The following is a 13607-nucleotide window of genomic DNA, read 5'->3' on the forward strand; positions in this document are numbered from 1 at the left end:
TTAATTGAATAAAACATAATTTATATACAAGAGATTAGAATGTTTATTCATATATAAATCATTATTCACATAAATTTTACATAAGAAATTAAAAATATTTACTCAATTAAATTATTTATTTCAACACTTAATTTCTATAAAAGAAATTAGGATATTAGATCAAATAAATATTCAGCATATCACATGATTTCTACAAAAGAAATCATAATTTTTCAAGCATCTTTGACCGAAATCGTTTAATCTTATATTTTCGGTTGCACGTTTGTATCCCATATTATCGGCACGTTTGCCACATTATTTCATAAATCAAACAAGACTTTTTCTTGTAATTATTTGATTTCAAAAATATCAAATTATGTCCATCAAAAATATCAAATTAGTTGTATTTATTTAATATATCAATATATATTATAATTACTTCATATATTATTAAACAAATATTTTTATGAAATACATCAATAACTAATTATTATAATTAATTAAAATATTAATTATTACAATTAATTAGACTGTTGACAATTTATTTTTAATCAAATACAAAATTAACTAATTATTATAAATAATTATTAATGTCATCAATTCGTCAATTTCTTAATTAATGATGATTTTAACTTTTTATATGAGTTATTGTATACTAAAAGTCACATAATTTATTAAAATATTTAAAATTTTTTAAAATAGTTATACAATAATCTTTAATCACGTATGTATACAAATAATTAGTTAATCATAAATATTATGAACTAACACAAGTTATCATATTATTAGCTAATATACATGTTATATATATAAGCAATCAGTTAGCAACACAATATATAATTACAAATGTACTTCATGACTTAATCGAATTAATTATATTATCGTGCTTTAACCCGATAATACACGTGAAACGACAATGCTCAAAACAAATATAGGTGGATCTTTCACACCGAGATAATTTTTGCGAAAATAATTTCAACTCATATAGTTCTCTCTTTGAATGAATTAATATAATGAGTCATAACACAAGTGACATTCATTCTATGTCATATAATAATTAATCACACAATTTCTATAAAAGAAATAAAAATACTTCAAAATATCATTGACAAAGTCATTTTTGTAAATTAAATTTCTATATAAGAAATTTTTAAGTCCCCAATTCACTTCATAATTTCTACACAATAAATTAGAATGATTCCAACATCCATGATTAAAATAATTTAATGGAGCTCATTTATCTCATAATTTCTACACAAGAAATTTGAATGATTTCAACATCAACGACTAGAGTAATTTTAACAAGTGATTTTTACAATGAAATCATTGACTATCCCATTCATCTCATAATTTCTACACAATAAATTTGAATTGTTTCAATATCAATGAAGACTAAAGTCATTTTAACTAGTTTGATTTCTTTTATAAAGAAGTCATTGACTACTTTCATTCAACTCATAATTTCTACATAAGAAATTGGAATTATATTTAACATCCATGACAATAGTCATTTTAGCAAATGAGATTTCTATAAAATGAATCATTTTCAAATTAGGATTTAAAAAAGTGACCTGACATGCTCCTTGCATACTTGCGTCCGAACTTCGAACCGTTGCGCCAACACACTCTTTCATCGTTTTATCGCTTTTACAACCTTTTGTCTTCTTTCTATAGATAATTTATTCTTCATATTTGACTCAACTTTGTCAACAAATGAATATATACACATTTAAAACGATAACTTAACATCATAATCAAAATTTAATATATAAGACAATATATATGAACTTATATAAATAAATATATTATCTCTTCTTAGTTATCAATCATAATATCACATTTTTTAATTAACACACTTAATTAATTTAAAAATGTATATATATTATAATTAATTATTTTAAAACTGAAACCATATGTTCAATTATAATTAATGTTAACACCATTAATTTTCATAAAATTGAAAGCTAACATATTAGTTACTTTCTTATTTTCATTCATTATTATTACTAATTTTAATATCCAATCAACTCTTTAATTAAAACTAGAACAAATTAAATTATTTTATTCTAATATTTTCTATATAACATTTGTATAATGAGTACACATGTTAATGTTTCTTGAGAAAAAAATTATATCAAAATATATGAGCTTATAAAATTAAACTTTAACCATATAAGAACAAATGTGTTAATAATCAACATATCTATATACAATAGAGACTTATCTTTATTTCTTGATATATTTTTATTTCTTAAGATGAATCATTATAATTTTTTGAAATGAGCATCATCTCTTTTGCAACATTGCAGCTCGTATTTCTGAAACATCAAAGACAAAAGAATAATCGAAGGCGTGAACTCTTAAATAGCTTAGCAAAATGAAGTTGTTTAAAGATTGTTAAAAATCGTGTCTTGAAAAAAGCAGAAATATATATACATATGATGTTACAAATATATAAAATTAAATTAAATATACGAAGAACGAAATCACCGATTGAGATGTTGATTCGAGGCATGTTCTTAACACATTTCTCTTAAAACAGTTCATCGTCTCCCGTTTGTGCTTGCGCTAGAGCTTATCACAGATGACTATCTCCTAGAGTACAACGAATCTAGTAGTAATTTTTCACTAGAATCACTACACATCGAATTTGATCAATGTACCATAAACCTTAAACCCTAAACTGGAATCACTATCACCGGGTTTCAACATAAAATATCGAGCAAAGAACTCGAAAAACACTCACAAAACAAGAAGAGAGTTTTTGGAATACTAGTGTGAGAAAATATAAGAGGATGAAGTATTTTGTACATGAGATGGTGTGTGATAGAATGCCTATTTACATTATTGAAATAATAAACCGTTAATTAAATTATCAATTGACCCAACGGTTGACATTGTTTGCATCTTCATTTGTCTTAATATTTTTTTCTTAATGAAGGATAATTGCTTGTCAAAATTAATTAAGACATTTATTTTGCAATACTCACGTTACATGGTTTTTTTTCAATTGTTAATAATAATATTAAATTATCAAACAATTAATAATAATAAAGTTATGTAAGTTATATTAGATATTAACAACATTTTATTAATTAGTTATCAAGGCATTTTAAATTAATTAATTCAAATTATAAATTTCGATCAAATTTCATCCTTTAATTCATGTTTGAATTTTATGTGAGTTTAATTTTATTAAACACAATCTAATTTTAATTCATTAAAAGAATTTATAAAATTAGTTTAGAATTTCCAACTGTTACATTATATTATATAACATTTTATACAAAATTAATGTGTACATATATTTATAATACACTAAAAAAAAATTGTCAAATCGTAATATATAGGTGCAACAATTTTTTATTGCAAATTTTTAAGAACTACAATCCACATTGTAATAAAAATTGAAATATTACAAATCTTACAACTCTATTTTCAATCAAAACGTATTTTTACGAAAAATATAATCTGGAAAATATATATTACAAAATATATCACTAAAAATAGAAAAATTTAATATTTTTCTAAATTTTTAAAAGTATATCCTTGTAACTAATTTAGTAATAAAGTAGCCAATAATGATTATATTACTAACATATATTAATGTCAATATTTGCAAAAACATTTTTACAATAAAATATATTTTCATTAACTATGGTAACAAATATTATATAAATAAGATTGTTATTATTACAAACTAAATTCTGAAGTAACTAAGCTAATTTTGATAATGAAATTTGTAATATATATTGCATTAATACAAATAATAATTTATTCGCAACTGATACTGCAATTCTATTCTAATGTATTACTGCAAACTATATTATAATTATAATTAATAGTTTTGTAAATATTTTTCGAAATATTCGTATATAATAGTATTAAGTCTTATATATAATCTCTTCGTAACTAGTTCTACAATGGTATCATGATATTATTGCAAAACTAAATTGCATTAATATTTATTGGTTTTGAAAATATTATTCGACATATTCTTAATATACTAACATTACGTTTTGCATTAAACATTATATAATTTTTCGCAAAAAGTTCTGCAGTTGTAAGGTATCATATTATTGCACACTACATTGCCATAATATTTAATAAATTTGAAAACATCTATTAGAAATCTATTAGTAATACGTTTCATATTAACAATTATATATATTATTTTAGCATTATAATGTGCATTGAACTATATGAATTTTTACATAAATTCTAATTTTAAAAATATTTATAGACATTCAATGGAAAATTAGTTGCGATTCTTATTAAATTATGTCTCCTCGATTCTTTTTTCACCAATATTTCGGCCAACCACTTGTGTCTTTTCTACTCTAACACGCCATCATTTCATTATTTTAGTCAAAATATCTTCTCATTTATTTATTTTCATCATTTTATCACTCTCTTTAAGTTATATTCTCATATCTTTAATATTTTTATCATCTCATTTTTCTCTCTATCAAACTCTTTCTATTGATTTATTATCTTATCAAATCTTCATCAAGTTTCTACTCATTCTGCTCTCAATCGATTGCTTTCAATGAATCCTAGCTCCTCCACTTATCGACTGGTTTTAAACGGTGAGGATACTCCTTGCTACGACTTAACCTCCGATAGTGAGAACTAAACGGTAAAGTTAGAGCTTGTAGAAACTATTTTGTAAATAGTAAGTCTACAAACTCAAATGGAGGCTATGAAGACTAATACCAACAAAAAATCCCAGCTTTTTTGATGGAATGCATATTCTCTTAAAGGATATGCAAACAATCAATAATACAACTATCCATGTTGTCCAAGAAATGAGCGAAAGATATTTCATTTGTAAATCTTTTGATCTTTTATGAATATGTTACCCTGTTTGAGTTTTGTTACTTATTTTCTTGTTTTTATTGATTTCATATATAAAAGAAGTGTTGTTGGTTAATGATAGTTTGATAGATTATGTGGTGGGTTACATGGATACAAAAAAGATGGAAAGGAGCATAGAAAGATTTGATGGAATCAAGAAAAGGAAGATCAATTAATGAAATTTAATTTCTTTTGATTGGAATTTTTGCCATAAATATCGCCTGAAATCTCTAGAGCTTTTCTTTCCCGATTTTTCTTTTTATGGATACTTTATTGAGATATATAAAACATGATTCCCAAATAGTTATCCTTGTTAGGATAATCACCAATAAAAGATCCCTAAAGCAACCCTTGGAAGAACCTCAATTAATGTTATGAACGGTATCACTAGGACACTCCAACCTCAGCACGCTACTATATAAGTTAGTGTTAATATTAATGCAAAGTTGTGAATAAGGTAATTAAAGGTATAGTTTTAGTATTATCAATAATATAATTTTAGTTATGATAATACAAAGAAAGTTGCAGATAAATTACATAAGTATAATGCAAATGATAGTGCTATAATATACGAAATATAAAATTGGGTAATATAAATAGAATTTTAAACTAAATAATATAAATCGAATTGCAGCCATATTTGTAATTGATTATGAAAATTATAAATATATATATATATATATTTGAAGAGTATTGCATTACAAAATTTAATATATTATTTCAAAGAATATTGCATTACGTAATTTTATAAACTAATGCAGTTTTGGTTGAATGTACGTTTCATATATATAGTGTAGGTGTTGTAATTTTTGTTGAATATATGTTTTATATAGATAGTTTAGGTATTATAGTTTTTGTTGAATATACGTTTCATATAGATAGTGTAGGTATTATAATTTTTTTTTGTTAAATATATGTTTCATAAAGATAGTGTAGATATTGCAGTTTTTGTTGAATATACTTATCATAGAAATATACAAAGTTTATTACTTAATTTTCATATATTCATTATATTAGATATTGCGAATGAGCAACTCAAAATTTTGTAGTTATTATAGTTTATGTTGAATATATTTTTATTATTTAATAGATTCATCTTATTGAATTTTCTATTTTAAAATAATTGATTTATTAATAAAACATGAATAATGATAGTGAGCGGGAAAAAAATGACAAGAAAGTCTAGGGAAATGATGTGTCATTTCCTGAATGGTTTGAAAATTTAATAGGAGAGAGAATTTTTAGATTTTCAAACCACTAAGGAAATGACACATCATTTCCCTAGACTTTCTTGTCATTTTCTTCCCGCTCTCTATCATTACTCATAAATCATATATTGCAAAACTTATGACAAATAAATATTAACTATGGTTAATTATAGTTTCAGAAAAAATGAATTTTCTGAATTATATCTGAATTTAGTGGAAATGATGTTGAAACAGTTATTTTAAACACTAATGTAAATCTAATACTAGGTATTTGAAATGTTTAGTGGTTTTATTAAATTTAGTTGTGAAATTATGTACTAATTCTAAGACAATTACTAATCTGTTTTTAATGAAAAGATGGTTGATGGACACTTTTTGTAAATCGACAGTTTTTTGTAGTGATATATTTGATCTAAATATAAGATATAAATATTTTAAAATAATTTATATATATAAGAATAAAAAAATTTAACTGTATGGATTTTATTTCCATATAAACTAACTTTTTATCTTTTTTTAGGTAACATTCATCGAGCTTCACTACTCGTTTATAGGTACTAACATTTTTTTATATTATAACTAATGACATAGACGCACGCCTTAATAACATAATGATACAAAATTAGTCACATGTTTAGAGTTAAATTATATTTAAATGAATGTCCTAAGATTGGATAAATAGATAAGGTATAGAATAATTTATTTTATAAAATCACCAAAAGTTTTAAAGTACAGACTATAAGATGACAGGAACGTGAGACATAATTTGGGATTCCTTTCTCACGTGTAACCAAGCATCTAACCAAGAAAAGAATCTCTAAAATAAGTTTGAACAAGTGAAATATATTTTTCCTAATTTCTCAGGAAGTATATATATGCGACAACAACTCTAAAAAATTCAAAACTAGTTTAAATCGATGTTTTTTAAATGCACTTTAATCAAACCTACCATTTTGGTTCCTCGTCTCACTCAAAACTTGAGAGAAGGTGAGTTATAGGGCGTGAATATCGAGTATTGAAAACTCCTTCTCGTGAATGGTCATTTTTAGGCGTTACAGCTTTTCTAGCGACTCTGTTAGTCATAAAGGTCACGATCAACCACAATCCATATGTATTTAACTCTTCTAAGCAGAACAACACGAAGACGACAATGACCTCGACAAATAAGACTCTACAAAAGGTACACCAAGAAGAAAGAAGAAGGTAAAATACCAAAAGACAAGAAATGAAGGAGCTCAAAGAAACTTGATTTTCTTATCCATTATTCCTTTATATCCATTACACATAAAACTATTTATATATATTTTATCGCGACATCGTGCGCATTTGTAAGGCAAGTATGAGTGGTGAGTGTTTGTAACGACTCATACAATTTATGAATAACCCCATGTTTGATACTTTAATTTCAAATAAAAATTATGAGTTGGAAAAGGTGCATGTATTTCTCCATATGAACACGTATGTGCATAAAAGACTACACGATCTTCATACGATTGATGTGATTTATCTTCTTAACCATCTTTTAAGATCCACAAGTTCTTCATAATTAACCAAAAATGAAATCCACTAATTTTAAACATCACAAAAGCCACATAGATGCTTAGGCTTAATGAACATAACATTTGCATTGCATGTGGACATTAAATGGTCTTCACTCCATAAGACGCGTTCATGACATTTTCACTCTCTTGCTTCGAGACAATGATGATCATGTCATCTAGACGAAAACATTTCTTAATACACACAACGATGATAAGAAACAGAAGGAGGAGAATGTAAATCGTTTCCTCAAATTCATATACATTTAACTCGAAAAGAATCTCTAAAATGCGTTTACACACGCGAAATATATTTTTCCTAAATTATGTGGTGACTCTAAAAATTCAAAAATAGTCTAAAACGATTTTTTAAATGCAGTCTAGTCAAGCATACAATTTTTGTTCCTCGTCTCACTCGATACTTGAAAGGAAGGTGAGTTATGAGGTGCGAATATTGAGTAACGAAAACTCTATCTTGGGAATGATCGATTTTTTATGTTACAAGTTTTCTAGCGACTCTACTAGGGATAATGGATGCTTAGTTTAAATAAACTATTTGACATTTTTAAGAATAATATTTTAATCCTTCAACAAAAAATTCTAAAACATAAAAAAAATCCACAAGTCAAAAATAATAAGTAAATGCCAAAAAATGGTACATCACCCAACTTCTTCATTCTATGTGTATTAGCACTTCACCCTTTGTTTTGAGGTAGTACACGATGTGCGTTGTGCGACGTCATTTGTACACGTATAGTATTATATGCAAAGATTATTTAATGATTAATGACGAACTGTTCCAAATTTGAGCGATGATGCGAGAGGATGAACCTAGGTACATGAGATGTATCCTTCTCCCCGACGATGAGGTCCCATTTGAGGGATATGTATCGTGGAAATGAGGAGAAATTACCTATTGAGGTGACGCTTCCTCTATCGGTGATTTTTATGTTCTCTAGCGGGGTGAGTGGACTCTCTCTTATAATATTTTCATATAGACAAAATCTCGGTTACGATTCCAAATACACAACCGTTCGTCGTTCCCAAACAATTAAGTCACGTCGAAAGCCTTTATGTGCATACTATACTTATGTAAATACGTGTATACATTATAGTTGAGATAGGAACCCACAAATACATTCGGGCTTTGGAAAAAACAACATTTTCTTTTCTCTAGTGTTTGTTTTTAGGTAGGTCTATAACCGATACCACAAAGCTAGCCATTCAAATATCCCACCAAAGGTGTTGTGGGCTTCATCACTAGATATTCAAGCTATGTGAGATAGCACCCTTTGAGGAAATGACTTAGTCATAAAGTCACGGTCAACCACAATCCATATGTATTTTATTCTTTTGAGCGGAACAACACGAAGACGACGACCTCGACAAGAAAGACGCAACAAGAGGCACACCAAAAAGAACGAAGAAGGTGAAAGACCAAAAGACGAGAAAAGAAGGAGCTCAAAGAAGACTTGATTTTTTTATCCATTATTCCTTTATATTAATTGAACATAAAACCTCTAATATATTTTTTGTCGAGACATCGTTCACATTATTTAAGGCAATGATGAGGGGCGAGTGTTTGTAACGACTCATACGATTTATGACTAACCCCCACATTTGATACTTTCATTTTAAATATAAATGTTGAGTTGGAAAGTGTGCGCCTATTTCTCCATAAGAACATGTATGTGCATAAATGACAACAAACAATTGATATGATTTCTTTTCTTAATCATCTTACTAAGATCCACAGGTTCTTCACAACAAACCGAAAACGATATCCACTAATTAAAAACATCACAAAAACCACATAGATGCTTAGGCTTAATACAAATAGCATTCGTATTGCATTTAAACATTAAAGGGTCATCACATTATAAGACGTGTTCATGACGTTTTGACTCTCCCTTGTTTCAAGATAATGACGATCGTGTCATGTAGATGAAGAAATTTCTTAATTCACACAACGATCATGAGAAACGAAAGAACGAGAGTAAAAATCATTTTCCTTAAAATCATATACATTGAAAACAAAAAAATCTATAAAATAAGTTTGTACACTCGAATTTTTTTTCCTAATATCTCGGGAACTAAATTAGGCGGTACCTTTAAAAAAAGGTCAAAACTAGTCTAAATCTATGTTTTTAAATGCACTCTAGTTAATCCTAATATTTTGGTTTATCTTCTCACTTGATACTCGAGAAAAATGTAAGTTATACGACACAACTCTCGAGTAACAAAAACTTCTTCTCGGGAATGGTCAATTTTTTGCATTATAATATTATAAATAATTATTTTAAAAATTCATTAATAATTTTAATAAAATATTATAATTAAAATTTTAGTTTGGAATTTTTAATAAGATTAACTATTTTGATATATAACTATATAATTACTGATATTTTATTTATTTATTATACTATTAAAAAACATATTATATATTTAATAATATATTATAGACATTTAAATTATTAATCTTATTATAAGATTTAAAAATAAAATTATTGTCTCAACAGATTTAATTCTATATCATTATTATTTACTTTTTCAAAATATAAGTAATATATATAAATAAATAAAAAAATAATCTTATTAAAATATTTAGAGGAAATCATTATTTAAAAATATTAATAATTTAAAAAATTAAAATAATATATATATATATATATATATATAAATTAAAAATATTTATCCTATTTAAAATATAATCATTATTTAAATATTTTTTTGGTGATAAAATGATTTTGGAGTGGATTCAATAAACTTTTTCTAAAAATTGTTGAGTCAAAATTCTCATTGTTTTTCTTGCTCTATAATCCTTCATGAAGAAAAGCATGTAGTTAGTCGAGGTCAACATCAATCTCCCTTGAGAATGCATAGGCAATCAAGAGACGAAAAATATCACCAAATATCAAGATTAACCGGAAGGATGGAAGGAAACAAAAACTCTCTAAACAACGAGTAAAGATCCAAACAAATTCGAGGACACCTCTCAATAGGTTGTTCCCGAGCTCATTTGCACTCAACGGACAAACCCAAGAAGATGAGATCTCTATTTTTTAATTTGTATGTTATTTCGTATTTTGATTGACTTATGGTAACTCCTTTTACGACTGGTCTTATAATGTTCAGTTTTTCTTCAAGTGTGTCGTTCAATTTTTGGTGGTTTAATTCTTTCCTATATATTAATGAAAAGATTCACTTTAATAAAAATGGTAGCTACATGTTCATCTTTTTGGATAGTTTTCATAATTAGAAACTACTTTGAGTTGATTCTTTATGTCTGAATTATCCCCTTTTGTTTCAATCACCTTTTATTGTTTGGGTTTTTGTTGGTGTAATCTTATCATCAATGTTTCACAAGAGAAAGGAAATTTCTAGCAATTTGGTGACATTTATTTCTTCCATAATTGCCATGTTCAATGGGAAATGAATAAGCTATTTCCTTGTTTTTGGTTTCGATAAATTATGAATTTATAGCTAGCAAATTAAAGTAAACAGACGATATATGGTATATAACAAATGTAATATCAATTTCTCAAAATAATACCAATCACATTAATAATCACAATAAATATTACAAGATAAATTACCACAAAGCGAATAATTTATATTTAGGTTCAAGAATCTTACACTAGTTCAATTTATGTTTCTAGGTCCATCTTTTGGAAACCTTCACCTTGAGGCCATGCTTCATATACAATATAATGGAACAGTTCTTTTCCACAACATGTCCTTCCACCATCTTCAAATTGTAATTATGAATTATTGTTGCTGCCACCATCTTCGTCTGAGTAAACGCCATCTCCTTCCCGAGGCAATTCCTCGGCCCATCATTAAACACTGGGTATTTATATGAAGGCTCATGTTTAATACTTCCTTTTTCCGTTATCCACCTTTCAGGCTTGAACTCGGAACAATCCTCCCCCCATATAGACTTCATTCTCGCCATTGCGTAAATCGACATGATGATTTTATCATCTTGATTTACGCGAACTCCACTAGGAAGTATGTCTGGCTTTTCAGGTACTCTAAGCTGGAACGGCACAGGTGGATAGAGTCTTAAACTCTCGCTGATGCATGCATGGAGATATGTAAGATTGTTGACTTCTTCGGATTTGAATATGTATTGTTTTTCTGATTCCTTTGAAGGTAAGACCGACCTGAGCTCTTCTCTAATCTGGTTTAGGATTTTTGGGTAAGTCATTACCAACCAGATGAACCAGGTTAGAGAAGAGCTTGTGGTGTCTCGACTGGCTAACATGTAGTTCAGAATACTGTCTCTTAAGAATTTGTCATCGATCTTTATCGACGTGTACATTTGACCGTTTGCGTGTAAGTACAACGACAAAAAGTCAGCACCTTCTGCTTTTTGTTCTGACCCTCTGATCAATTTAATCGGGTCGTACATCTCCTTAGCGAGTTCTTCCCTTTTCATGGATATGAATTTTCCGATCTCCATATCCAGGATGGCCCATGCATGTTTAAGAGTTTTTTCTGATCCAACATTCATCCATCTCAAAATCTTCCAAATTGTCTCAGGCATGGCATGACGTAACAAAACTGCCCCTTCCGCCTCATCTATTGCCTTCGAGAATGGTATCTCCGGTAACTCAACGGAGAGGCTACATGAATCGTATCCCGTTATAATCTTACAAGACGTGTCAAATATCAACCGGTTGAACAAGTCTTGTAAGTCAAGGAGCGACCCATCATTAGCAGCGTTATCAAGAACGGGTATCAACCCTTTTTCGATCTTATGTGCACTAGTCTTTGCCAAGAACCGGTTGAAGCGGTTATTGGTGAGAAGCGCTTGGACCACCCGTCTTTGTATCTTCCACTCATCGCCGTCGCAATTGAACCAAGCTTTTCCCATGAAATCAAACATTTTGGAGAAGAGAGGCGCCTTAGGGAAGTTTTGCATGTTCGTGCTCATTATGTAATGCATGTCCATCGGATCCACACTCGACAATATGCTCATATTCGAGAACAAGGGGGGTTTTAAGATGAATGTGGGTCCGACGGTTGTGTGAACTTCGACAAAACGGTCGTGGACACGGTTGATGCCAGCGATGACTGCGGGAAGCATTCCGATGATTGGCCATTCAAAGGGAACTAGCGTGTTGAATGACTTGCGGTTGATTCGGAAGAAATTAGCAATAACCAAGATAAACAAGAGGGTTGTTGTAATCTCAAAGTATCCTAGAGAAGGGTTCATTTTGATTTGCAAACAGCTAAGATATATGGATGGGGCTAGTAAAGTAGTTAAGGTAGAAGGAGAATAATGAAGATAATGAGTAAATTAGCTTAGACGAGCTAGGATCTATTTATAGAGCCACTCTAAACCAGTTTTTGGATTAGCCGTCACAACTTGAATTCTACAATAATTCATACCCGACATAATATATATATAAATATAACTATTCTAGTGGCTGACAATGAATTATACTTCTCGACTAAATTCATGTTTATATAATTATAAAAAACATTATATCTCACTTTATTTATTTTAAAATACTTTTTTTTTTCATTGAACACCGATAATATTTCATTTACCATAAAAATAAAAAATATTGTCCCCTTTACCATTACGATCAATACTAAAAAATAAGAAATAAGGGCAGTTAAAACAAAATATATATCTTGCTTTACAAAGTACAAGTTATTAACTTGAGTACTTATAAATCATCCAGATCGGTTGTGTGGTCACATTCGTCACTAAATTCAGTACATGTGTTATAGGAAAAATTATATCTACACAAATGATCTTTTTTAAATATATTCATTTTTCTTATGACTGTGTTTTCATTCTAGAAGTTTTTTTTTAATATATCTAGCCTATAATGGTCACATTTCTCACTAAATTCAATACATATCATCATGCCAAGGGGTAAGTCCGACAAACCTTCGGATTAGGACAGTCCATAATGGGGAGTGGATTTAATATAATATATAAGATACTTAAATAAGTTTATGAGTATTTTAAACATAACATGTTTTAGCTTAGTGATTTAAGATAAAT

At 28.1% G+C, this 13607-nt stretch overlaps 1 protein-coding gene across 1 annotated transcript; it reads right to left on the reverse strand.

Moving 5' to 3' along the window:
* Positions 1-11237: 11237 nt before the first annotated feature.
* LOC124930207 (alkane hydroxylase MAH1-like) lies at positions 11238-12803 on the reverse strand. Its single transcript, XM_047470565.1, has one exon. The coding sequence runs from the start codon at positions 12801-12803 to the stop codon at positions 11238-11240; it is 1566 nt and encodes a 521-aa protein (XP_047326521.1).
* Positions 12804-13607: the final 804 nt, after the last annotated feature.

This window comes from Impatiens glandulifera, chromosome 3 (assembly GCF_907164915.1).
Source record: "Impatiens glandulifera chromosome 3, dImpGla2.1, whole genome shotgun sequence".
NCBI lineage: Eukaryota > Viridiplantae > Streptophyta > Magnoliopsida > Ericales > Balsaminaceae > Impatiens > Impatiens glandulifera.